This window comes from Erigeron canadensis, chromosome 9 (assembly GCF_010389155.1).
Source record: "Erigeron canadensis isolate Cc75 chromosome 9, C_canadensis_v1, whole genome shotgun sequence".
In the NCBI taxonomy this organism is placed as follows: domain Eukaryota; kingdom Viridiplantae; phylum Streptophyta; class Magnoliopsida; order Asterales; family Asteraceae; genus Erigeron; species Erigeron canadensis.
In genome coordinates this window covers 3,539,397-3,564,841 of record NC_057769.1, presented here as the reverse complement: position 1 = coordinate 3,564,841, position 25,445 = coordinate 3,539,397, and the positions used below count along the sequence as shown (strand labels likewise).

General features: G+C 34.5%; 6 protein-coding genes and 2 non-coding genes across 9 annotated transcripts; 4 read left to right on the top strand and 4 right to left on the bottom strand.

Moving 5' to 3' along the window:
• Nucleotides 1-255: 255 nt before the first annotated feature.
• LOC122581539 lies at nucleotides 256-1,083 on the bottom strand. Its single transcript, XM_043753768.1, has one exon. The coding sequence runs from the start codon at nucleotides 1,081-1,083 to the stop codon at nucleotides 256-258; it is 828 nt and encodes a 275-aa protein (XP_043609703.1).
• A 1,334-nt stretch (nucleotides 1,084-2,417) lies between these two features.
• Nucleotides 2,418-4,737, top strand: LOC122582444 (UDP-glycosyltransferase 76H1-like). Its single transcript, XM_043754835.1, has 2 exons — nucleotides 2,418-2,973; nucleotides 3,788-4,737. The coding sequence occupies exons 1-2, from the start codon at nucleotides 2,481-2,483 to the stop codon at nucleotides 4,651-4,653; spliced, it is 1,359 nt and encodes a 452-aa protein (XP_043610770.1). The 5' UTR covers nucleotides 2,418-2,480; the 3' UTR covers nucleotides 4,654-4,737.
• Nucleotides 4,738-5,339: 602 nt separating this feature from the next.
• Nucleotides 5,340-5,422, bottom strand: TRNAL-UAA. Its single transcript has one exon. It is a non-coding gene; the product is annotated as a tRNA-Leu (tRNA).
• Nucleotides 5,423-8,132: 2,710 nt separating this feature from the next.
• Nucleotides 8,133-10,916, top strand: LOC122581258 (pentatricopeptide repeat-containing protein At3g46790, chloroplastic). The gene has a single exon (XM_043753444.1). The coding sequence runs from the start codon at nucleotides 8,210-8,212 to the stop codon at nucleotides 10,157-10,159; it is 1,950 nt and encodes a 649-aa protein (XP_043609379.1). The 5' UTR covers nucleotides 8,133-8,209; the 3' UTR covers nucleotides 10,160-10,916.
• LOC122581259 (paramyosin) lies at nucleotides 10,265-15,464 on the bottom strand. The gene is made up of 15 exons (XM_043753445.1): nucleotides 15,349-15,464; nucleotides 15,159-15,246; nucleotides 14,973-15,019; nucleotides 14,426-14,515; nucleotides 14,262-14,315; nucleotides 14,002-14,079; nucleotides 13,846-13,914; nucleotides 13,603-13,758; nucleotides 13,359-13,506; nucleotides 12,282-12,313; nucleotides 11,997-12,086; nucleotides 11,816-11,920; nucleotides 11,242-11,400; nucleotides 10,647-10,756; nucleotides 10,265-10,529 (listed from the first exon to the last, which is right to left on the bottom strand). Exons 1-15 carry the CDS (start codon nucleotides 15,382-15,384, stop codon nucleotides 10,454-10,456), a joined length of 1,338 nt encoding a protein of 445 aa, XP_043609380.1. The 5' UTR covers nucleotides 15,385-15,464; the 3' UTR covers nucleotides 10,265-10,453.
• A 64-nt stretch (nucleotides 15,465-15,528) lies between these two features.
• Nucleotides 15,529-15,602, top strand: TRNAV-CAC. Its single transcript has one exon. It is a non-coding gene; the product is annotated as a tRNA-Val (tRNA).
• Nucleotides 15,603-16,809: 1,207 nt separating this feature from the next.
• Nucleotides 16,810-21,898, top strand: LOC122581549 (methylsterol monooxygenase 2-2). Of its 2 annotated transcripts, XM_043753780.1 has the most exons (7): nucleotides 16,816-16,991; nucleotides 18,733-18,870; nucleotides 19,041-19,186; nucleotides 20,173-20,292; nucleotides 20,880-21,092; nucleotides 21,171-21,251; nucleotides 21,655-21,898. In XM_043753780.1, the coding sequence occupies exons 1-7, from the start codon at nucleotides 16,962-16,964 to the stop codon at nucleotides 21,731-21,733; spliced, it is 807 nt and encodes a 268-aa protein (XP_043609715.1). In that variant the 5' UTR covers nucleotides 16,816-16,961; the 3' UTR covers nucleotides 21,734-21,898. The 2 variants fall into 2 exon arrangements, with proteins under 2 accessions (XP_043609713.1, XP_043609715.1); XM_043753778.1 differs by having other exon boundaries at nucleotides 16,810-16,991; nucleotides 20,880-21,251.
• Nucleotides 21,899-22,735: 837 nt separating this feature from the next.
• Nucleotides 22,736-24,452, bottom strand: LOC122583796. The gene is made up of 3 exons (XM_043756171.1): nucleotides 23,685-24,452; nucleotides 23,031-23,582; nucleotides 22,736-22,969 (listed from the first exon to the last, which is right to left on the bottom strand). Exons 1-3 carry the CDS (start codon nucleotides 23,988-23,990, stop codon nucleotides 22,868-22,870), a joined length of 960 nt encoding a protein of 319 aa, XP_043612106.1. The 5' UTR covers nucleotides 23,991-24,452; the 3' UTR covers nucleotides 22,736-22,867.
• Between the last annotated feature and the right edge of the window lie 993 nt (nucleotides 24,453-25,445).

The window sequence follows — 25,445 nt, the reverse complement described above, 5'->3', positions numbered from 1 at the left end:
TGGACAAGCCCAAGTTACATACAGACAGAACCAAACACATGCAGACCTTCAAAACCAAAACAGCAGGCATACTACAAAACATACCCCCAAATACTAACCATAAGTACAAAAATCCAATGAAATCTCCCAATTCAGCATCCTAACCTCCAGGTAATTCAAAAAACTCCATGAATGCACTAGTATGGGACCAAGTAGTCCCATCTTACATGACTCACTATTCCCATACGCACATGCATTCAATCAGATCTCTTGCAACTACTTAGCCTGCAATCTACATTCCTTCCAATTCAAGTTCCACAATTCTGCAATCCTTTGGACATTCCTAGTGTTCCTAACCTTGATAGTCATCATCTTGCATCTTACACTGTCCATGATATTCTGACATAAAACTTCCTTATTCCTTATTTGATTCTTGAACACTCTAGCATTCCTTTCCTGCCATATGAAATAGACAGCAGCAGCCACCATGAGTTTATTCACAATAACTCCAATATTCTTAGAATCTTTAAATCTTGCCAAATTACTGATAACACTCTGCATCCTGTCTCCTCCTTGCATCTGAAACATATATCTTTGCAGCTCCCTCCACACACTTTTAACATAAGCACATTGAAAAAATAAGTGCTCATGATTATCTGCAGTAACACTACAGAACACACATTTGAAGTCTGCATTTTCCTTCCAAATGGCCATTTTATCCTGAGTGAGTAATCTATCATGAACTGCCAGCCACAAAATAAATGCATTTCTTGGGTTAAATTGCTTGAACCATATCACTTTACTCCATTCTACACTTGGCCATTCATCTCTCAAATCACTCCATGCTTGACTAGTAGAAAAATCTACCTTCTGGTAAGTTTTTGTCAGCCACCTCACTTTATCTTCCTTTCCAAAATGAATATTTGGCACTTCTATATTAGCAAGTCTGGGAAAAATATCCAACCACCCATCAGGCCAGCTCCATTCTCCATTCAAAATCATTTTATCAACAGTTAAGGTATCCTCTAATCTTGCATCATAAAGGTCTCTTCTACTGATAAACTCATATAAAGGACCTTCCACACTCCATTTATCAAACCACATTGAGGCTTTCTTTCCATTACCAATTTCAACTAAAGAAAAAAAACAATGAGATGCCCGTATATGATTAAAGAAAAAAAACTAAATAGTAGATATAGATAAATAGAATGTAAACAATGAGATTAAAGGTTGAAAAATAAAGGTTGAAGTCAACAGTTAAAATACAGAATACAGAAAATAGATATGGATTTGAGAGCAGTGTGTATTTGAAGACCGATAGGAGGGGAGAGATTTAGACGGTGTTTAGATTAATTTTTGAAGTGATTATTTGATTATAATGTTTATAATACACAAATAATTTAAAAAATTATTTGGATGAAAAAGTGATTATTTGCTATGAAAACCCAGTTTTAGATAAACATGTACAAACATGTTTTTTTTCTTTAAAATGCAGTTTTGAAAACGCAAAATTTGTTTTATAAACAGTTAAACACAATAACAAACACTCCTTTGGTGACTACATTTTTGGTGTTGTCTCTCTTTTTCTTTGGCTGCAATAACTGTGAATATAAGCTAAGAGAAAATAAAGCCATTGTCAGTTGTGATTTGTGAAGGTGCCATGCCATCCTTCTGTAAAGTGTAAACCTTAGGACCAATAATTTGCTTTGACCCATAAGACACTTTGGCCCAACAATCTTTCAACTGGCCCATATTATTATCAGCTGCAACTCTACCATTAGTTCCATACTTCCATGTATATACAAAACTAAGATTGAAAATCTAACTCATTTCTCAACAATATGAGCAACTAATGTATTTAGGAACAAATCGGTTTGAGACAATGTCTCCAAGTGGGCCCTGTTACATAAAGATCACAAAACATAAATTGAATTAAATTTGTTTTGTTGCTCAAAAGTCAAAATACTTGATGTCTTTTTTTAAAACTTCAACCCTATCCTTATTTTTGTTGACCCACCTCAACTTTAACAAAATTTACATCCAAACATGAATAAAAATAAGTATGTGACAACGGTGTATTTGAAATTTCATAAAACATAAGTATGTCACAACGATGTATTTAAAATTACATAATAAAACATTACAAGAGATAATTAAATCTAAAAATCTAAAAGTTATTTTTAATAATGGTGATATAATGTAATGTGATGGGGTGTATAAATTTCTTGTTTATGAAGCTCAACACCCATTTGAAAATTGATATTAGATAGATGATAATTACAAGAAGTTAGGAAAAGAGTCAACACTTTGAAAATTATTACATGTAGATGACAAATAATGACTAAATGACAATGAAATTAATTAAAGAATAAAGCAATTCACATAAGATGCCATCCCTTAATGAAATCATTCAATCTTATTTTATTATTATTATTACTACTTATTATTAAGTGGTAGTTTCCTGAAACCAACATATTCAAAGTAGCTAGAAAAAGGGCACAATGGCAGATCATAGTGGTGGAAGACGACGTCGTTTGGTGTTGATAGCAAGCCCGCTTCAAGGCCACATGACACCCATGCTTCAGTTAGGAACTTACCTTCATTCCAAAGGCTGCTTCTCCATAACCATTGCTCACTCCGAGTTCAACTCACCCGACCCGTCTAAACACCCTGATTTCGATTTCCAGCCCCTGCCCGACAACTTATCTGGCACGGGCATCATGTCTGGTGGCTTTGTCCATTTTATGCGAACTCTTAATGATAATTGCAGACCCCATCTCAAAGAACACCTTGTTCAGATCATAAATGAACAAAAAGAGAAATCTGACAAGGAGTCGATTGTTATTATACATGATAACCTCATGTTTTTCGCTGAATCGATTGCTAGTGAACTTGGTCTGCCAAATTTTATATTGCGTAGTAGTAGTGCGGCTTTTTTTCCTGCTGTCATGATCATCCCAAAGCTACATCAACAAGGCCGATATCCGGTTCAAGGTGACTATTCCATCTAAAAATCTACTTATGCAAACTTCAAACTTGAAAAGGATCTGATCTAGGATTTAAGAATTAGAAGCTTTTTGGTTAAGTTGACTTTCATGATGATTGACTGATTCTTGAATAATGAATTGAAATGAATTTTCCTTATCTCAATTGAATTAATGTCCTCTGGACCCAACTGGCCGTCCCCCAAGGAATAGTTCCAACTTCCAAGCAATGAACATCTTTTTTTTTTTGGGTATTACCCTGTTGGGAAAGGATTTGGACCCGTGATCTATTCTAGCAAAAGTCCTCCACATTGCGGTTGGGGAGTGATATCAGTAGACCCGAAGTCAACCAGCCAAATACTCAGAGTTCTAATACTCGTATTAAGAAATCTAACTGTCTGTGATTTTTAAGCAACAATTATCTTAAGTTGGTACTAGAAGTTAGTTCTTACGAATGTGTCAGATTAGACTTCATTTTGAAATGGGGTCACGAGAAGAACGAGGTAGGTAGTACTTTCCCAAATCTGTTCAAATGTTGATGATCTTCTGTGTCTGATTACTACAAGATTCAACACGATTTGTTTAGAAATTTCAAAAGCAAATTGCAAACTATTATTTGCTGTTAAGCCAACTAGACATTTACTGTATCAAAAATTATTTTTTTCAACCCGAACCTAAGCTACTAGCATACAGAGAGGAAGCTTGATAACATTGTCATCACACCATGATGGAGCTACCTATCTGTTTGCTCTGATCAGTTACTGAAATCTTTCTATTTTGACACCTTTATGTACTTTTAATTAACTCAAACTCCTTTTTTCAAGATAATTTGTTGCAGGAAATAGTACCAGAACTCCATCCGTTCAGATACATAGATCTACCCTTTAACAACCGTGCAATACAAGAAACTCTTCAATCGATCACCATGATCACCCCAAAGTCCCCTCCTTCTGCCTTCATATGGAACACCCTTGAATTTCTTGAAGAATCAGCACTGACCCAGATATGTGATCACTACCAAGTTCCTATTTTTACCATCGGCCCGTTGCACAAAATAATCCCAACTCCTTCAACTAGCTTCATAGAAGAGGATACTAGCTGCATCTTGTGGCTAGATAAACAAGCACCCAAATCGGTGTTGTATGTGAGCTTAGGAAGCTTAGCAAATGTTGACGAAAAAGTATCAACTGAAATGGCATGGGGTTTAGCCAACAGTAACCAGCCATTTATATGGGTGGTTCGACCAGGTTCAGTTCAAGGTTTTCAATGGATCGAGTTTTTGCCAGAGGGTCTGTTGGCTGAGTTGAATAGGAGAGGTTTGATTGTAAAATGGGCACCACAGAAGGAAGTTTTGGCACATAACGCAGTCGGAGGATTTTGGAGCCATTGTGGATGGAATTCAACATTGGAAGGTGTATCTGAAGGTGTTCCAATGTTATGCCAACCATTTGATGTAGACCAACGATTGAATGCTAGGTATTTAAGCTATGTGTGGAAAATGGGTGTTGAAATTGTTGTGGAAAGAGGGGAGATCGAGAGGGCGATCAAAAGACTTTTAGTGGATAAAGATGGGGAAGAAATGAGGGAAAGGGCTATGGAAGTTCAAGAAAAGGTTAAACTTGCACTAAGCCATGGTGGTTCATCACAGAACTCCTTGATTGGCTTGGTAGACTTCATTTTATCGATGTAACTCATGAAAGTTGTAATCTCAACTATAATGTCAAGCACCATTAAATGGAATTGGATTTGTTCATATTACCAAATCAAAATATCTCTTTACTGCAGAGTAGTGATTTAACAAACAATTTTTTAAGTTTTATCAAAGTTAAAATTTAGTAAATATATAATGCAGCACAAAGGACATTGCATAAGGCATTTTAGGCAACCAAGCACATTAGTTGATTTATATAACAAAGATTGAATAGACTTAATGTCAAGGCTTCTTCACTTGTTCCTTTGCCATGGTAATTGTCAGCACTACGTTTTCCATAGCCACTGCTACGTTCAACACGATGCCAGTAAATTTTCTTATCTTCTTTCTCAACATATCTCTTGCAACTGATCTGTAAGACCCTGCTGTCTTCAATCTCAACTTTCACTTTTTTTCTAATACAAGCGATCAGCCTTGAATGCATGAGTTTCATGCGTTTCCTTCCAATCCACTCGTGTATTCACCAAATCATACATAACAGATGAAAGGCGAATGTGTCAAATTGATCCCAAAACGTATGAATTATATGTGTTTGAAAACGCTGGTTTGTCGGTTGTCAAAATGCTTGAAGTGATCGACATATGTTGTTACTGTGAGAAGAATTGTATAGTTGGAAATATAGTCCATGACAGTATTAAAAGTTAAAAAAATAGAAGTATGAAAAATGCTGGCTATGGGGTTCGAACCCATGCGCACTAATGTGCAGAAGATCTTAAGTCTTCCCCCTTAACCTCTCGGGCAAACCAGCTTCTTGTTAACTTAGATCTTCTTTTCTTAATATAGATACTACATACGTTATATTTGTATAAAAAACATTGAATTATTCTTGTAGTACTAGTATTGCCTAGATAAACCGATAAACGTGACTATATTCACCAAGTCGTCCTTTTCATAACCAAAAACTTATTGAGATTACTCAAATAGATATCCATGGGTTTATATGTAACAAACATTTTCACAAAATATATAAAATTGTTTATTTGCAAACCATTGAAACAAATTGTTTGATAACATACTTGAATTACCCGACTGAATATCTAAACAAAAAGATTGAAAATCCTAATGGAAACATATAAACAAAATAGTGTGGTATTCAAAATTCATATTTTGACACTCTTAATTCAATTGCCTGATACCACGGGTTTGTGGAACGAGTTTAATGTTGGTGATTTTAGTGTCATAAGATTGTATAATTGTGCTTTGGTTAACACCAAGAGATTTCGGGTTAATATGACAGATGTTAAGGGGGTTGATCCCTTGCCGGGTTGCAAAGGGGGCACCCTCTAAGGCTCTAACTGAAATTTATCTGTAGATTTAATGATTTCTTCTGTCAAGAAATTTCATGTTATAATGCACGTTAGCCCCATGTGCTTTAAGTTTTTAAGTAAGAATAAAAGACTATAAGATTGAGGATGACGACAACTAGTTTTCATCATAGTTGTATATGAGACAAAGTTATAATGGTATCATGCTATAAAGTTAAACTTTTTATTACAATAGTTCTACATTTATTGTTATATTTACCTTTTAGAAAATGCTAAATGCAGCTCCAAAGGCTGCACTTAACGTGCTTAAAAAAATTAGATCTTTACATATTAAACCTGTTAATGTCAAACACGAAACTTGTTAAGAACAGGTCGTGTTGTGTCGTGTTAACATATTTTGTGTCAAAATTTGTCAACCTTAGTTGATGTGCATTAAAAAAATTGTATCTTTTCATATTCAAAGTAAACCCTTTAAATTTTATGTTAAGTATAAAACTATTTAATGAACCTTAAATATAATATAACTAGATTATAACCCGCGTGAAACGCGGAAAAAACCTATAAAAAAATTACACTTGTACGTATAAAAAGCTAGCACAGTGGTATAATAAATACTTAAAAGCTATTAAAAATGACAGAATAATAAATGAAATAAGAATAATGAAAATAAACCAGTTATTTTTTTCATAAATCAACCATGGTATAAATATAATTTCAAAGACTAAGGTTTGACAGTGGTTTCTCATCCACCTGACAAGTGATTTTTAGTTTTATGAAGTATCACAAATGATTATATTTTTGAAGATTACAACGTACGCTTTTTCCCAATTAAATACGTATAGTATAAAAAGTTATAAGGATTCATAGTATCCACAAAATAATTTGATACACAAATAGTAGTGGTTTTGTGGAAGCCCTATGATCCACAAGCATATAATCTTCATCTCCTTTTATTGAAGCCATAGCGAAGTTATTGATTTCCCTAAACGCACCCTTAATTAAAGAGACACTCGAATAGGACAATTTTTGGGTTGTACTTATGCGTTTGCTTCCAGAGTAAGACAACTTTAACCCGAATGTTCTAAGATTCCTTGGATGCATCGATGTCAGTCATTCTAGCGAACACAACTTGACCTGCCATGATATTGTATATAGTGATATGGAAGCAAATATGTATTTTTTTTATGTTAATGCGTAGTTGATGTATAATATTCACACATTTTTCATATCACGATAATGACTCTTTGTCACAATATCTTCCATGAGCTTATTCAAATGATACACTGTAAACAATAACAACCCTATTTTTCAACCTTAATCATATATAATCAAGTGTGTATAGTTATACTTCATAACATAAGGTTAATTTAAACCATAATCCAATACAAATTTATTTGTTATTAATTATTTGTAAGAAAATCAAATACGAAAAAAAACTATAATGGAAGATGGATCATCAAAATAAAATTAAAAGAAAAAATAGATGATGATGTGAATCAAAAAGGGTATAAAAAACTTAGACATATTAATTTTGACATGATTAGGAGAATATTAAGTAATAATATGTATTGTTGGAACGTTTAATCCATAGTTGAAGTACTAAAAAAGTATTTGATTAAAGATTGAGTTAATGATGATGTCATCATCTTGATCTAAGGGTGAAGAAATAAGAAATAAATTTAATAAAGGATCAAGATTAATCCATTTTTGAATTAAGGGTTCTCTTTTAATATTTATTAAAGATACTTAGGGATTCATTTAGCAAAATCCCTAAATTATAAATAATAATATTTTTTTGTTTTAATTATTATTTTAAATAACTGATATCTTCATTAGACATTACTAAAATACTAAAAATGGATATAATGTTTATTTATAAAGTTAAAAATCTAAATTTTTATATACAATTTAAATGTTTTATAACGTAATATAGATATAGTGAAATTATAACTGCTACAATGAGTCTAAACTTTAAAGGAAAATAAATTAATTTTTCCCGCTAAGCATGCCTCTTTAACATAGACTTAGTTCTATTTTTTAAAAGTGAATTTTATTTGGAATTTCAAATTTGACAACGAAAAGTGTGACATTGAAATTTTTACTATATTTATGATTAACCTAAAAAAAATATTTTTTTAAAAATAATTTATTTAATTTAAACCCCCATCAATTGATACTCAAGCGCCACTACTTCTTCCCCCATTTATCTTCTTCTTTCCTTTTGTGGATATCACACTCAAATTCACACCACCTGCAAATAATTCACTCTCATGTGGTTATCTTGCCACTCTCCTCAACAACAACCACACTTTCCACTCCCCAATACGCGCCACCACCAATCTAACACGCGCCGCCCCGCCTCCCTCACTTTCCCCCCTTCCACCACCACAAACCACCTAATCCAAACCCTGTGTAAAAAAAACCAACTAAAACAAGCTATCCAAACACTCACCCAAGAACCTAACCCATCTCAACACACTTACGAACTTTTAATCAAGTCTTGCGCCATTGCGAACTCGATATCCGATGCTATTATAGTTAACCGCCGTCTTACAGAAGACGGGTTTCACGATGACCCGTTTCTGGCAACTAAACTTATTGAAATGTATTCAAAATTGGGTTATATCGAGTATGCACGCCAAGTGTTTGATGAAATTCCTAATAGAACTATTTACGTTTGGAATGCGTTTTTTCAAGGTTTGATACTTTTAGGACATGGGTTAGATGTGTTTGGACTTTTTCGGGTTATGAATATAGATGGTGTTAAGCCAGATAGGTTTACTTATACTTATGCGTTGAAGGCGTGTGTTGCGTCGGATAGTTTAGTTTCTTTGTTACCGAAAGGGAAAGAGATACATGGACATGTTTTGAGACATGGGTTTGAGAGTAATGTGCATATTATGACTACTTTGGTTGATATGTATGCTAGGTTTGGGTGTGTGGCTGAAGCGGGTTATGTTTTTGATGAAATGAAGGTGAAGAATGTGGTTTCTTGGAGTGCGATGATTGCTTGTTATGCTAAGAATGGGAGAGCGTTTGAGGCCGTGCAATTGTTTGGTGAAATGATGGTTGAAGTTGATGACTTGACTACGCCGAATGCAGTGACAATGGTTAGTGTTCTTCAAGCGTGTGGTGCACTTGCGGCTTTAGAGCAAGGTAAGTTATTGCATGCGTATATACTAAGAAGAGGTTTTGATTCTGTTTTGCCGGTTGTTGCATCTCTCATCACCATGTATGCAAGATGTGGTGATCTTGAAGTGGGACAACGTGTTTTCGACCAAATGGTTAAGAGAGATGTTGTTTCTTGGAATGCTTTGATCTCAAGTTATGGGATGAACGGATTTGGCAAAAAGGCAATTGAAGTTTACAATGAAATGATTTCTAACAAAATTGCTCCAAGTCCTATAACGTTTGTGAGTGTTCTAGGAGCTTGTAGCCATTCAGGTCTTGTGGATGAAGGGAAGATGTTGTTTGAATCTATTAGTAAAGATCATAACATGCGTCCTTCGGTTGAACATTATGCTTGTATGGTGGATCTTCTTGGTCGAGCGAATAGATTAGATGAAGCAGCCAAGATTGTACAAGATATGAGGATGGAACCTGGGCCTAACGTTTGGGGCTCTCTTCTAGGGTCATGTAGGATTCATTGTAATGTTGAGCTAGCCGAGAGGGCAAGCAAGAGGCTTTTTAACCTTGAACCTACAAATGCAGGAAATTACGTGCTTTTAGCTGAGATTTATTCAGAGGCTCAAATGTGGGATGAAGTGCTGAGAGTGAAGAAGCTGTTGCAGAGTCGTGGACTTGAAAAGAAATCAGGATGTAGTTGGATTGAGGTGAAGAGAAAAATATACTCATTTGCATCTGTCGATGAGTTAAATCCACATGTTGAACAACTTCACGCCTTTTTACTCAAATTGTCAATGGAGATGAAGGAACAAGGGTACAGGCCTGATACTAAAGTCGTCCTGTATGATGTTGATGAGGAAGAAAAGGAAAGGATTTTATTGGGTCATAGTGAGAAATTGGCGGTTGCATTTGGGCTGATTAATACTTCTAAAGGAGAAACAATTAGGATCACAAAAAATTTACGGCTGTGTGAAGACTGTCATTCCGTTACGAAGTTTGTGTCTAAGTTTGCTAATAGAGAGATTCTGGTGCGTGATGTCAATCGCATACACCATTTCAAAGACGGGGTTTGTTCATGTGGGGATTATTGGTAATGTGTGTAAGCAGCTAAGCATACTCAGCTCGCCATCTTTATAATGAACATGGGATTCTTGTTTATAGAATTTGCAGCAAAGGGATTATACATGTACAGTTGCTAGTTGATCAAACAGAGTTTTATAAATGATGAATTGTTATTTTTCTAAACCTTTTCAACAACAGTAAGTACAGTGAGAAATTTAACTCATATTGTAACTATGGTTTAACCATTATAAACAAATCGATACATATGGTATCATATTTATCACATTTTTAGCATTAGGTTGCCGGAAGTGTGTGCCTTCTCCAGTTCACTGCACAGTCAACGAGCCATCTTGCTTCATTCTGAGTAAATTACTCTCAATGTTCCGTAGCACGGGTTTGTAGCTGCAATTAGTGACTCATATGTGAACATATAGATATTTTACAAATGAGAAATTTTAAATTAAAAGGTTGGCTAATTGACTAGTAAAAGAAGAATAAAGGGCGTAAAGAAGAGCTTACAGGCGAGCAAGACCGTTGTAGGCTTGAATGGATTGTTGGAGCTGGGCTGAGAGCTGCAAAACCTCGGCAGACAATGTCTCAGACTTGCTCTGTTCTTTAGCAAGTTGACCCTGCATAGATTATTGTGGTGCTTGTTAGAGGGGGCAAATGGGTATGTCATGTAACGGGTCAAAACAGGTAAATTTTAGTCGGGTTGGTTGAGTCGATCTGAAACATGGGAAATGTTTGTAGTAATAAGCTTTGGGCTACTTCCGAAGTATTTCATTTTTATCTGATCCTTCTATTCAATCTGTTTGACTTGTTAAAGATAAAAATAAAAATGAAATGCAGCAAATCGACCCACTCAGGCACTCATCGATCAATACTGAAATTGCCACTTATAGTGTTTTTCAGCAGATAATTAAAAAAGCACAAATGACATATAGAAAAACTGATGTAAGTAAAATCAGAAATACGCAGCTGAACTCCTATGTAAATGTGTGAAGCACTGCATTTATGCATATATCTGTGTATGTGTACGATGTATGTGCATTTGAATGTCTGCACGCACGCATGGACAAAGATCAGACCATCTTGAAAAGATTATATAACTAACCTTTAGGGATACAACTTCAGTAGTATGACCCTCACTCCCAACTTCTTTGTTTGATTCCAATCCGTGACTCTCATTCACAACAGGTATACTAGCTTGTTCTGTTCTTAACTTATCTAACATGCTACGGAGATCAGCGTTTTGTTTTAAGCAGTCTTTTACCTACATAGATCACACGCAAGACTTGTTAGATAATGTGATTCACCTGTCAGAGCTGTGAAAAAGTGGGAGGTCGGTTAACAAATCAAAAGTACTAATTTTTTTTGGCATGAGTTGTGGTCCAAAAAACTTAATGTTTAAAAAAAATTTAGCATCTTATACAGGATCATCAAAATTATTATATTCTTTCTGATTGAAATGATTTAAGAGGTGTATGCATTAAAATACTCTTTCGGTGACTCATGACTCGTTTGCTATCTAATAGCATCTTTCAATTCTTACCTGCGGAACTGAACTGTTACAGAGATAATATAACCCGAGTTGACCCATCCATACATAAATGAGTCAAAATTGCCAACCTAGTTTCTTCAGACTAGCATAAGTTTACGAATAAGAGTTTGTAACTTGTGTGTTTTACCTGATTTTCCCAGTGTGCCAACATGCCTGTTGCCTCTTGATAAGCTGACGATAAGGTAGAATTTTCCTCGAAGAGCCTTTCTAGCTCGGAAGATTGTGAGTCAATCTGTCAGAAATTAACATCAAAATTTCATGCTTCATTCAAGGATGTAAATAATGGCGAAGTAAGCCAAAAGTTGAACCTCCAATAGTAATTTTTGTCTGCTGCTCTCCAGTCTCTCAACAACTACTGCCATATCATGCAACTGCTTCTCGAGTCTCTCTTTGTCTTCCTACAATCATCAGATACGTATTAAGAATTTAAATATACAGTTGTGGCAAAATTATTATTAGAGAACTATATGACAATGTAGATTTTATATCCAGCAATATCTGGATCATCAAGTAGTGCATTTAGTGGTTAGGATAGAAAACCCCTAAGTTCTATCTGAAACTATAGGGGCTTAAATTTCTGTTCTTTTCCTTACCATTGTTAACTGGGCTCCTCTTTCAGCAGTTCCTGCATTACACAGTAAATTGACAAAAAAGAAAGTCACTAGTAGATTTGAGAGAATCAGTCAAGAGAGCTATTAAAGACTGAATCATTAAAGGGGATCAATTTCTGCACATGAAAGTTTACAGTTAAGAGATAGACTGCAATAAGTTTTAACAGTGGTGTACGGACACAAAAAATATTATTTAAACATGAGTCCTCGGAGTTAAGAAGATAACCTATAAAGTGGAAATAATATCCTTTCTTCTATAAAAGGTCATTCTGTAAACCACATCTTACATTTCCAGGTCTTTTTGGATCAGTGCAATGCTAAGTTATTTCATGCTAGTTTTCTGTTATTAGGCCTTAATATTGATATCATCCATAGTAGATTTTGGTTCACATATTCAATTTGGACCATCCTCGAATTTTCTGTTGCGAGGGCCAAGGCTTGTAGGCTATATTTCCTATACAAGTTTTGTCAACCTGGTGTCTCAGACAAGTCCTAGTCCATCGGTGCTTTCGCTTATTATTTCAATAATTCAGCAATTGGGAAATCAGGTAACAGGCACATTTGTTCAGCCATTTGGTCGTCTGACGATAAGTCCATAGGCTTCGGCTGAAGTTATGGCCTTATGGAGCACCTATGTTTTAGTCGAGCTCAAGTCATGTTTAGTTTCAGTGATATGTCTATGGTTTATCTTCTCAAGTTTTAGATAGAGATGCATAGTTTTGGACAATGTAATGAGAAAACCTTTTTGCAATAAATGAATAAACTTTCATATCCTCTACATGGAAGCAGACAAGATTTGGACTGCAACCCAACCACACATACAATTAAGACATCCAACCATATGAAGGATATAAAATCACATGTCCTTACTTCTCATGAGCTTAAAACTGCTAAATCAGATATAAGTTTCACATTCTTAACATATGTGACATGATTAATTTTTGCACACCTACACTTTAGGCAGTTCACTGTCACTTCAAAACCATAATTGCAGGTAAATTGATACTGTAGTAAACTATGCATTTTATCAACAATTTCTATATGTAATGTAATGGTTACCTGATGCCTCTCTGGACATGGCAGCTAGCTTTTCTTCCAACTCTTCTTTCTCGGACATGATGGCAAATATCCTCATTTGCTCCTCTGCTAATTGTTGTTGTTCCTGCCGCCTCAACATTCCCTCTTGACGCCTCAACATTGACTCTTGCTATTTAATAATAATTATCATATCATTTATCAGAAGTGATTCTTATGTTCTTATTTCTTTTAAGGATTCAGCTAGAAAGTCTTTTTAAGTTCTAACCTCCAGTTGGGACTTTAGATCGGCAAGCTCCTTCTCAATATGTTGCAAATGATCTGGTGGACCTCCCCTGGAGGACATGGCACCACGATCACCATCCATTGCTTGTTGTTGTAGCGAATTTAATTCTGCTCTAAGTGCAGCCGCATCTTCTTCAGCCTATTTCAAAAGAAGTTTTATAAACAATAAACATCCTTCGAATTTTAGAAAGAGCACAAACTATCATATTGTAGTTGATTTTCTTACTCGATATTGCTCTTGTTCAGCTTCCTTCAGACGCTTCTTAAGTACTCGAACCTGTGCTGAAAAGTCCTCCTACACTGACACACATTTGTCAATCCTAGTATAAATCATAATGAAATTTTAATACAACTAAACAAATAATTCAAAAGATCTAGAAACCTTTGCAACAACTGCTGCATCCTTTTCCATAGCTACATCTTTAAGAGCTCTTCTCAAAGAGGGTACAGTATTTTGTTCCTGCAATTATTGCACAACACCAGGTACATATGGAAGGTTTCATATACATTAAATTAAAGATATACTAATCTCAATCAAACACACGGACATTTATATTGTTAAAATCGTAGTTTTCAAATACAAGACATATGATGTTATATATATATATATATATATATATATATATTTTCAACAATACATACCAGGTCATGTACACGCTTCCGAAGCACATCATTCTCCGCTTCATTGGAACGAAGCTGAATCACAATTCACATAAAAGAAGAAAATAAGCCGTCTTGACATCATCAATCACTACATAGAAAAACGGATTCAACAAGAATGTACCACAATGCAAAGGGCTATATACCTCGGAGCTCAACTTTTTATTCTCTTCATCCAATTCCACATTCTTTTTCTGTAACTCTACTAGCTGTGCCACTAATCCACTAATATCACTCTGCAACGAAATTTATCAAAACAACACACGCAACTCAATTTTTTCCTATTCCCAATGAATACGAATAACAAAACCAAAATCTCAAACATATTCTGCCTAACTGTAGATAATAAAGGGCTAAGTACACCAACACATCTTCACCTTGTCAGGTTCTGCTATCGTGTGGATCAAACTTCCAAAACGTCTATCGTTTTATCAAATTTCAATATCATTGCTTTTTTATTCTACGTATCAATTGTATATATCTAACCTCTTCTATCGTTATGATGACGTTACAACTTACATGGCTGTCACATCAACAAAATAACCGCTTACCAGATGAAGTTTCATAAAATACAATAGACACTTTGAACATGTGATCCACACAACAGCAAAACGTGACAAATTCGATACATTTTTTACGCACTTAGACCTAGAATCAAATCACAAATGCAAAAAATTTAACTAAAAAGAAAACCTCTGATATTCCACTTCCGCTAGATGACTTTTTGATTCCAAAAACCTCTGATATACAACAGATGAGAACACATATCAATTAGAAACATATACAATACATATATAGATACAGATATATAGATATAGATAGATATATGTATGAAATATGCAAAATGCAATCAAATTGGTATAAAAGAAATGTTGTTACCGGTAGGATTAGGAGGTAAAGTGAGATCAGGACCAGATGCAGTTTTGCTTATTTTCTGAGCTGCTCTCTTTTGACGGATTTCTTCTAACTATTTACATTTTTATTATAATAATGAATCAAAAAAAAGATTGAAAGTATGATTTGTGACATAAATGGAAATTTTAAGAAATTAGAATAATAATAATGATACCGTTCGGCGACCGAGAGATGCATGATGAGACGCCATTCGAGTTTTCTGGCTTTGCCGGCCAACGACGGTGGTGTATGGTGGCAAAGCCAGAAAAATGCTGATTTAATAACTGAATCTGGTGGGATTAGGGAAAGAAGGTGATGATTATGTATTAATTTGTGAGAGAATATGAACAAGATCGTCTGGGTGGTGTAGTCGGTTATCACGCTAGTCTCACACACTAGAGGTCCCCGGTTCGAACCCGGGCTCAGACATTCTTTTTTTTTTGTTTTGTTTATATTAATAATATTTTTCATTTAACTTCTCTTTTAAAAGTATACTATAAAAATATAAATATAAATTACATTATAAAATATTTTAAACCCCACGATATCATTAGTCCATTACATTAGATGATTAGACAGCAAAATATCCACACAATACTATTATGAAAAGATTGTTGATAGTCGATACACATTGTTAGACAACATTATGATAGGCTATTTTCATTTACAACCCAACCTAACAGGATTATTCAATAAAAATCTACTTCTTTTTCTTATATCCATCCAACCCAATTAAAATTAATTTTTACACCCTCATTAACAACTCAACCAAAATAAATTTTTAATTATTAAATAAACTAAACTAAACTTTACACACCCACAAAATAAAATCATATCCACACTATATTATTGAAATATTAATAAAATAGCCAAACATCAGTTGGTCACACAAACAAGTAGTAAGAAAAAAAAATTACCAACCGAACAAAAAAAATAATATGACGATGAGATGGCATTATGTGTACAATGCATAACATGTCATTATGACTTACAAAACAACCGTTGCTTCTAAATAAACATTTATTAAAATTGATAATATGAAAAAAAAAAAAACTTGAAATCAATTTGTATCTATGATACGCCAAAGTAGATAAATGTTATGAGTTTTGTCATCAATTTGTCTATATAACATAAGAGTGTCTATTCATACACTTAATTTTTCTTAGCAAACATCACATGTAACATTAATATAGACTTAACATCGCATGTATCATTATGTATAGACTTATACTTGACTTATATTGCTTAGGTAACCATCTGTATGTCAAGTATGGGTCTATACATGTCGTATAGGTGATGTTTAAGCGACTACTTACACGACACTACAGGTTTTTATGCCAAATATAAACTTATACGATGCACGTCAAGTATCGGCCAATATGTACTGTGTAGAAAATGCTTATTTCATCAATTCATCATCAAAGCACGAAAATATTATTTCTATCAAATAACGAAAGGGCATGCCATTTTATATTTAAATTTAAAAAATTAAAAATAAAACTAACAATGGAACGACAGGCCATGTCATCCACACGTGCAAAGCAACAAGTCGGGTATCACAATACACCAAGTACAACAAATAAATGAACGTGTATGTATATATGCCTCTCAGTCACGAGCTCGGATTCCTTTTCTTCTCTATTGTATTGTATATTATATATTGTGTGACAGTCTGTTTCCCCCCACTCTCTCATGTAATTCGTCTGTATCTATCGATATATATATATATATATATATATATATACATCTCACCGCCTTCTGAATCTCATCTCCCTGCTCTCCGATTCCATGGATTCCGTCATTGAAACCGCCTGGACTGTATATTCTCTATTCTTCATCCTTCCATTTCTTTCTTTTTTGCCCTAATTTCCATCTTTCTTTCTCTTTCTCACACACATCTATATCTATATGTCTATATATATATATATTACTTTCTCTTTTCCGATGAACTACTTACTTCATGCGGCATTTTTTTGTTATTTATTTGAATTTAAATATATTCATATGTTTATAACTACTATAATGAAGCTTTTTTTTTTTTTTGCAAATGATATTTGAATTTTAGTCTCACACACACATATATATATAGAGAGACAGTTTCCTTATTTCGAGAACATTTTTTTTATAGAACAATACTTAAATAATATGTTTGTTCACATGTTTTTCTTGTTCATTCATGTAAAATGATATAAAAAAGTATGTTGTAGGAATTTTTTTAAAAAAACCTTCAAAATAGCCTTTTGTGAACTTATAAATGAATATGTTCACGTTTTCATTCACATGTTAACAAATGAGTATAAATAAGGTTTTGAAAAATATTTTATTCTACAACATGTATTTTTATAACGTTTCACATGTGAATGAACAAAAAAAAATATGATCCAATACATAATAAGAGTTCTCAAGGTTCTTACAAAAAATGAGTTCTCAAAATAAGGCTCCTCTATATATATATATATATATATATATCAATGCATTTATGTAATTCAGTAATTGTAATATTAAAAAATCAGTGAACTCTAGGGGAGAGATGATAGGTTTGTGTAACAAACAGGATCGGATTTAAGCGGTAGGATAATAGTTATAACTGTTAATGTAATCATTGTGAATGAATATTAGTGGCTTTCATTAGTTAATATTAGACTTAAGAGATCTATTGTTGGAGAGATTATGCCACTTTGAAATGTTCATATATGAAAAGTGTAATAAAGAGTTGAAAGGAATGGTTTGAGGTCCCAATTGCTAGATCGGTCACTGATATTGAATAAAACAACTATATGGACCCTAGGACGCAGTATCTATTGTCGTCTAGTTTTTGTTTTTGTGTTTTTTTTGTTCAAATTTGTTTTTATATATTTTTTAGTTTTTCTTGCTTTGATATCTTTCCGGTCATATCGGTACAACCAGTGTGTGATGCGTGAGGAACTTGTTGAACTTTCTCAAGATATGCTTCAGTAACATGCAATTACTTGATTATTGTCAAACATTTCGATATATGTTAATATCTTGCAAAAACTAGATATCTGGTAGGTCAATATTTTATGTTAACGTCATTTGGATGTTTAGGGTCAAATAGATTATTCAATAAAACGTGTGTGGCTTGCTGTAACCAGTGAATAACATAATCCTTGCAGTTATTTGAAATCTAAAATGCACACTTTATATTAAGAACGTATAGTATATATTCCCCAACCTTAAGCTTCTAGTCTAAACTCTGTAGTCAGTATCATGGCAATCCCATCACGCCTGTGAATAAGAAATTACAAAATGTTGATGTGAAATTTGTAGCAAGTCATCATGAATTCTTTTATATTTGACCAAACTGTCACAAGGTTGATTACGGATTACTAGAAGTTGTCTCTATGAGAATGGAGATGATAGTTGTGCATTAAGGCTTTGCATTCGATACACAGTATTTTCGATAGTTGACATCATCCATCTAGAGCAAACACCAAGTATTTTAGATGCACAGTTTTTTTACTGACGTAAACCTTGATACTCTTTTGGAACAGTGAGATAGAGGATTTTTGTTGACTTGTCTTTGCTATCTGTGTTGCAGTATCTGATTACTCACTTCAGTGACTTTCAGCTGGCATGTGTTGGTAGCTTTATTCTTCATGAAGCCGTATTCTTCTTATCAGGACTTCCATTCATATTCATGGAAAGGGCAGGATGGTTCAAAAAGTACAAAATTCAGGTTTTGATTTCTCCTATAACCTTTGATCAATATATAATAGATTTCTGTACCAAATGTGGGATTTAAAATATCACTGTTGTTTATGTAAGTCGTTTGCTCAAGATACCCTTTCACATATATTAACTGCACCCATTTTGTTTTTATCTTTAACTAACAAAATATTTTTGCAGGCCAAAAATAACACTACTGAAGCTCAAGGGAAATGTATTACTCGCCTACTGCTGTATCATTTTTGTGTCAATCTACCTGTTACACTTGCCTCTTATCCTGTCTTCAAATTTATGGGAATGAGAAGCAGTCTTCCACTGCCGTCCTGGTATTTACAGGTTCTTTATATGCTACTGCTTTAGTAGATCACTGTATGTACTAGAGTTGGCAAGATGGGCTGCTCTAATGGGTTGGGTAACAGATGGGTCCAGGTGGGTTTGGGTTGAACAGCCATTTTAGTATGAGGAAATTGACTGACCAACATGTCCTTAGTATTTCATTGATGTGTTAATCATGATTAGAAAGACAATATAGTTAGAAGAATAATCTAAATATATAAATAAAACTAGCCTTGTACCCGCGCGATGCAGCGGGGCATAGGAAAAAAATGCTGGTTAAGTAGCGGTACCCGCGTGATATCCGGATCACCGTATCTATGGCTATGTGTGTTTTAGACGGCGGGAACGGCGGTTTTTGGGGGCGGTGGCTATGTGTGTTCTAGAGGGAGGCGGTTCTCAAGGGATGTATGTGTGTGTTTTGTTTCGGGGGATGTATGAGTATGTTTTTTGGTATAATATGTGAGCAGCTTCCGGGGAAGGGAAGGGAGACAAATTAAGGTTTTCCTAAGGGTATTTTCGATATTTCAAGATTAAAGTGTTTGGTGGTAGTGTAAATTAAAAGGGTAAAATAAGGAATTTAAAGGTAGAGTGTTTAATTTGGAAGGGGGTAGTTTGTTTATATAAGGAGTATAGATAACTTAGGAGCATGTATGCATCAAGTCTGACTTTATGCAACTTCCAACCCATTTGACCCATTTTCTTTTTGCTAACTCTGTTTGCTTTACTCATATGATCTACTTGAGATAATACTTGGCCCTCAATCGACTCGTTTATAAGTAAATACGTCGAAAAATTGCCATCTCTATTATACTTCCCCCGGTGTTACTGGATCATCAACACCCTACTTTCAGAAAGTATATACTTGTATTTTGTTTTACTTCTATACTTAATAGAAGTCATGTTCTTCTGTCTCTTTCTTATACCTCTTTGTGTATCTTATCTGGGTAAGTTATTCATTTGCTTTTCTACTATACAGGAAAGTTATATCAACTCAGATTCTGTTCTACTTCATTGTGGAAGATTTCATATTCTATTGGGGACACAGGATTTTACATACCAAATGGCTGTACAAGCACATCCACAGTGTCCATCATGAGTGCGTGTGTTATTATATTCTAATCTCTGTTGCATTTTGATATTTTTCTATGCTATCAATATTGATAAAATATCACCTGAAACAAATGACTGATCAAAATCTCATAAGTCATACCTGTTTATTGGTGGGTCAAAATAGGATTCTTTTTGGTAAGGTTGAAAATTGTCTGCTCAGATTCGTTGACCAGAAAACTACTGTCTAAATTGTGAAATTATTTTTATAGATAATTAGCGTGTTGAATATGATAGAAAACGATACTATTTGAAGACTATATTATTAATGAGTTAACTGAATAAACAGATTTAGGAGGCTGTTTCCATTCGGTATAATTTTGTGTGATGTTTGACCTGCTCCTTTTTAGCTAATTTGTTTTTGTTTCAATCATTTGACCCATTATTGAAGGGTGGTGATCCTTACATAATAATTTTTGCCATACACCTACATTTTTGTGTATGGCAAAAATGTTTTGTGTAGGGATCATTATTCATTACCCATTATTCAATATCGAATCACCTGAATCGACCCATCTATAATTAATTTTTCAAACATGATACCTTTAAGTGATACGTATGGTGTCTGGTTTACAGATATGCAACGCCTTTTGGATTGACTTCTGAATATGCGCATCCGGCTGAAATTTTATTCCTTGGGTTTGCTACCATTTTTGGGCCTGCTATCACAGGGCCTCATTTGATAACCCTTTGGTTGTGGATGATGGTGAGAGTTTTGGAGACAGTTGAGGCACATTGTGGTTACCATTTCCCCTGGAGCCTCTCAAATTTTCTGCCTTTATATGGAGGGTTAGTAACCATAGTTTGTATTTACCACCGACTGTCCATATTGGATGATAATTTTTTTTTTTTCTTGGAAATCCTTAGGTCTGATTTTCATGATTATCATCACCGGCTTATCTATACCAAGTCAGGCAACTACTCGTCAACTTTTGTCTACATGGACTGGTAAGGCTCAATATGGTTATCTGATTAATGGCGCATTAGTTAGTTTTTATCTTTGCATAACCATGTTATACTTCTGATTATTAAAGGTTAAAATCAAATTAGGTATGCACCCATCTTTAATAGGTATATACAAAAAAAAAAAAAAACTATTCCAAAAGGAAGTCTGTCAAATGGATCGAAGTTGTTCAAAGTGTAGTCTTAGTGTATAAGATATTAAGATCTTAAACCAGTATCTTTAAAATTTAGATTATTATTGAAATGGCGGGCGTAATCACTATTTGTACAAAGAGATTTTTTTTTTAGAAGATAAGTATTCCTGGTCAATCCAACCCAACCTGTATACCCAGACCTTTTTGGCGCATTTATATTTTATTTGATGGTCTTATTTAGATCTTTTTATCAGGATATTTGGTACAGACCACGGCTACAGAAAATTGAAGGCACTGAAAAGTGAAGAGGTAGCCGAGTGTAAAGAGAACTAATAGAACAGAATAGAGGAGGATTGTCGACTTCCCCAAGTATGTCCAATGTGCAATGATTAAGGTAATCATTTTGATCCACCACTGCTCACTGTGTGATTGATTTGTTCATTACTATTGTAGAATCATATCAAACGTATTTCTGAGATGAGTGAACTCGATTTTGAATTTTGGGTGTTTTTTTTTTTTGTTATTATACATGTGCGTATGAAGTTCATCATTTGGAGACTTATACTACTCCTCGCCTCTATTTGAAGATTATTGGTGACAAATTGGTCCATTTGAGTCGTATAAGAAAAATATCTTGACAGTCAACCTATCTGATACAACCCAATTGAGCCATGAACTAATTTGGTTTTTGTTGGCAAACCAGCTCATTTGATATCATTTTGATTACCTTGTTTTGCCACGTCTAATTATCTAGATAATAATTTAAAGACTATCCACCTTTTTTGAGGGGCATTAGTGTATATTCTTTTGGATTCTAAGTAGAGCTGTAGAGGTGGCAAATAGGATGGTTGGGTAACATGCCAAAATGGGTTTGGTTGTTTGGGTCAAAACAAATCGTTCCGGGTTGGGTAGCCCGTCACCCGTTATTTTCTCTCGCTGCTTCTAATTTTGTAAACAATAATGTATCTGAGCCTGATTACAAAAGTATCATAATATGTAATAATATTATGATTGTTTGGTATTAAAAGTTCCAAAAAGTTGTGTGCATTTGAATTCATTTTAGGTGAGTTGTCGACTTTTTGAGCCATGTGACCAGTTACCATAACTAATTTCTTCATTTCACTTGCTGAAATCCTTCACAATAAGGCATAATTGTACAATTCGGTAGTTGTACAATTTTGAGCGTGTTTGACCGAGTTAACACTAAGCTCACCAAGTTTTGACCAAACCAATTTTTGGCATACTGTGGATCATTGACGTTGTAGCCAGTAGTCCACGATTACTTGGCCTTGTAATCCTACTTTTACAACGCTGCAATAAGGTATACTTGAACTGACTAAATTTTTTATAAATGGACACCTATGAAATGTGTCTCTGATCAAGCTTTAAGTATTACTTACCGCCAGGATCATATCATAAATAATGAACAAGAATATCAAAAAATTTAGAATTTCAGACTAATAAGAATCACCCAATCATTTCATATTTCATGCAACGCCTAAGCGTGATCGTTGTAACATTCTTGTTGTCCAGATTCACTATATCACAACATTCTCTTCTAGCTCCCTCCTGAAAACAAACAAAAGAAGATTAAGAAATAAACATGAAAATAGATATGTATAGTGCTCACCATTTTATGTCTCTTCACTGGAGAGATCACTATAATCTTTTCCACATAATTTGCCGATCTGGTCCCATTCACCAAGCAAGGCGACAACCGCCGTGGAAATTTCCGAACATAACTTGTCACCACCTGCTCGCGCCTTCCTTCATAATCGGTTTCCTCCACGGAATCAAAATAAAAGTAATGAGGAACTTTACATGGATCCGCCTTTGAAACATCCCTAGTATTCATCATGAAAGCAGGATGCGCTCCTTTTCGCCACTCAACAAACGTCTGTATGGGTACTTGTAAAAGGCTTGGTGTCATGTATGTCTCGTATATATGCAGAGAGTATCCCCAAGACAAAGAGTAACTCCAGTTTTTATGGTTGTCATAGCAAATGCTTTGTTGGAGTAGCCTTGACTGGTCTATTTTTGCTGCTTTCATTAGCTGTTTCAGTGATTGGGGGCGGTCCATGGCAGGGAATATTGGTTGTACGGCATCAAGGTGGTGGAGAGAGACCAAAGGAGTCTGAGGGTGTGCTGATAAAAGACCTGATATGTTTCCGTGTAGATCAATCTGCATCAAAAAGGTCTAAAAAGTCAGGATAGGAATTGTGACCTTTTCTATAATAGGATAGAACCTTTCTCTAAACAGCTCTATAGTGTAAAGGAAATTTACCTGATGAAAGCCCTTTTCTTGGGTAAGTGAAACCCCCAGATCAGCCACACAAGATTGCACAATATGATCGCTTCCATGAAGATCTCGATACTTTACAAGACACACATCTAAATTCTTGGCCAAAGCCTCGGCTAGAGGGTAACTCAAAGCAAATCCAGCCCCACCAAAACCCATCCCAAATGAAAACTGGCTATTTGATAGGATACTTTCCGCATTCATACCAACGTAATAGTAACCATTGTGATCATATTTGCTTAAAACCTCCACCAAGTTGTCCAAAAAGAATACAGTATCATCATCCGCCATCACATACCACCTCACATCTTTATTCTCTGCATCGAAAGTTTCTTTAATCACCCGTGCAATTCTAAGGGTGAAAGGGACGCCTTTTTGGTTTGCAATCTCATTAGAGATACGTACCAATGGTAAAGTGGGAGACCATGGAAGGAGTTTGATAGGGGCCTTATCTAGAAAGAGGAACCCACGGGTTACGTTTGAGTTCCACCATGATTCAATATAGTGTTTCTTTGTGTCCCAAGTTTTTACAACACCCGCAATGCCAAATATGATATCGGTGAGAGTAGTTTGGGGATTCGAGTATAGGGTATTATGAGTGTTCTTCAAATAGTTGAGATTGAAATTGGGTAATACGATTTGGGTTGTTTTGGAACGAGTATTTGTTAAGAAGATGAATATCAATATTAAGGTGAGGAATAGTGAGATTATGATGATGGATTTGCGTATTCTTCTTGTTCTTGATTTTTTATGGGTTTGTTTAAACATTTTTGGATATGGTGAGGCTAACAAGTGAATTGGTATTGAAGTAGCTCTTCTTTTTTTTTTTAATTGTTGAACAGATTGATATAGCTAACCAAGTTTTTCTTTCTCATTCCTTATGTAGTTTTTTTAGCGAGTGAGTATAGTTTCTTGAAATTAAATTTTATCAACACTTTAAAGTTGGTTTATCATGTGAATATGATAGGTGCAATTCTTGTGTAGTTTTAACATGTTCCTTTAGCAACATTTTTCATGCCATTGTTAATTATTTGGGTAAAGTGAACTCTTTTATTCACTTTTTCATAATGATACGAGACAAAGTTTAATTAGGGGAAAGATGGTCTGAAAAACCAAAATATTCTTTAATCATCTACATTACAATGTAAAGTATGCTACGCTTATTATAGATTCAATACTAATATTAGTTATACCGTGTCAACTTATCAAATGGATGATGATCCGTAGCGACTGCAAAAAAACTTTCGTTGTTGTCACTTTGCAGGGGTATCATTACAGATAAAAAGATCAAGGAATGCTAGTTTCATCTTCAATTTCCTTTTGGTAATTAACCTTTTGTTCTTTACATTTCATAATGATTCGTTACTAAAACTCATGCATGAGTCTCACATGTTTTTAAAGAAAACCGGTAATGATTCCTTTACAAGCTCTAACACGATTTTTGGTAGGCTTTCATTCACAACATATATACCCATATCATTTTTTTTTTCCATGTTGAAATTTGGGTGCAAATGAGTATATATCTAATTACGTTAATTTGAAGTTACTTTAAGCCATGTTTTTTCGGGTGATGAATTCATATAAAACTGAAGAACTAATAATTGTGGATTGTGTGATATAAAGTCCCATATCCTGGAATCTGGATCTCTTTTCTATATTTATATAATAATTGACAATATGAGACCGTTTCAGAATATCTGTTATAAAAGTTTGATTATGAAGTTTTGGAATGTGTGTAAGATTTGT

What these genes read in the sequence shown, in the direction of transcription:
- LOC122581539 (XM_043753768.1), bottom strand. Translation starts at nt 1,083, where the DNA reads ATGTGGTTTGATAAATGGAGTGTGGAAGGTCCTTTATATGAGTTTATC.
- LOC122582444 (XM_043754835.1), top strand. Translation starts at nt 2,481, where the DNA reads ATGGCAGATCATAGTGGTGGAAGACGACGTCGTTTGGTGTTGATAGCA. An exon ending in AGGCCGATATCCGGTTCAAG is followed by an intron (nt 2,974 to 3,787) that starts GTGACTATTCCA and finishes CCTTTTTTCAAG; the next exon opens with ATAATTTGTTGCAGGAAATA.
- LOC122581258 (XM_043753444.1), top strand. Translation starts at nt 8,210, where the DNA reads ATGTGGTTATCTTGCCACTCTCCTCAACAACAACCACACTTTCCACTC.
- LOC122581259 (XM_043753445.1), bottom strand. Translation starts at nt 15,384, where the DNA reads ATGGCGTCTCATCATGCATCTCTCGGTCGCCGAACG. An exon ending in ATCTAAAGTCCCAACTGGAG is followed by an intron (nt 13,507 to 13,602) that starts GTTAGAACTTAA and finishes ATTATTAAATAG; the next exon opens with CAAGAGTCAATGTTGAGGCG. An exon ending in CTGAAGTTGTATCCCTAAAG is followed by an intron (nt 10,757 to 11,241) that starts GTTAGTTATATA and finishes TAATCTATGCAG; the next exon opens with GGTCAACTTGCTAAAGAACA.
- LOC122581549 (XM_043753778.1), top strand. Translation starts at nt 16,962, where the DNA reads ATGGATTCCGTCATTGAAACCGCCTGGACT. An exon ending in TCAAAAAGTACAAAATTCAG is followed by an intron (nt 18,871 to 19,040) that starts GTTTTGATTTCT and finishes ATATTTTTGCAG; the next exon opens with GCCAAAAATAACACTACTGA. An exon ending in ACTTTTGTCTACATGGACTG is followed by an intron (nt 21,252 to 21,654) that starts GTAAGGCTCAAT and finishes TCTTTTTATCAG; the next exon opens with GATATTTGGTACAGACCACG.
- LOC122583796 (XM_043756171.1), bottom strand. Translation starts at nt 23,990, where the DNA reads ATGGCGGATGATGATACTGTATTCTTTTTGGACAACTTGGTGGAGGTT. An exon ending in AAGAAAAGGGCTTTCATCAG is followed by an intron (nt 23,583 to 23,684) that starts GTAAATTTCCTT and finishes TTTTTGATGCAG; the next exon opens with ATTGATCTACACGGAAACAT. An exon ending in CAGTGAAGAGACATAAAATG is followed by an intron (nt 22,970 to 23,030) that starts GTGAGCACTATA and finishes GTTTGTTTTCAG; the next exon opens with GAGGGAGCTAGAAGAGAATG.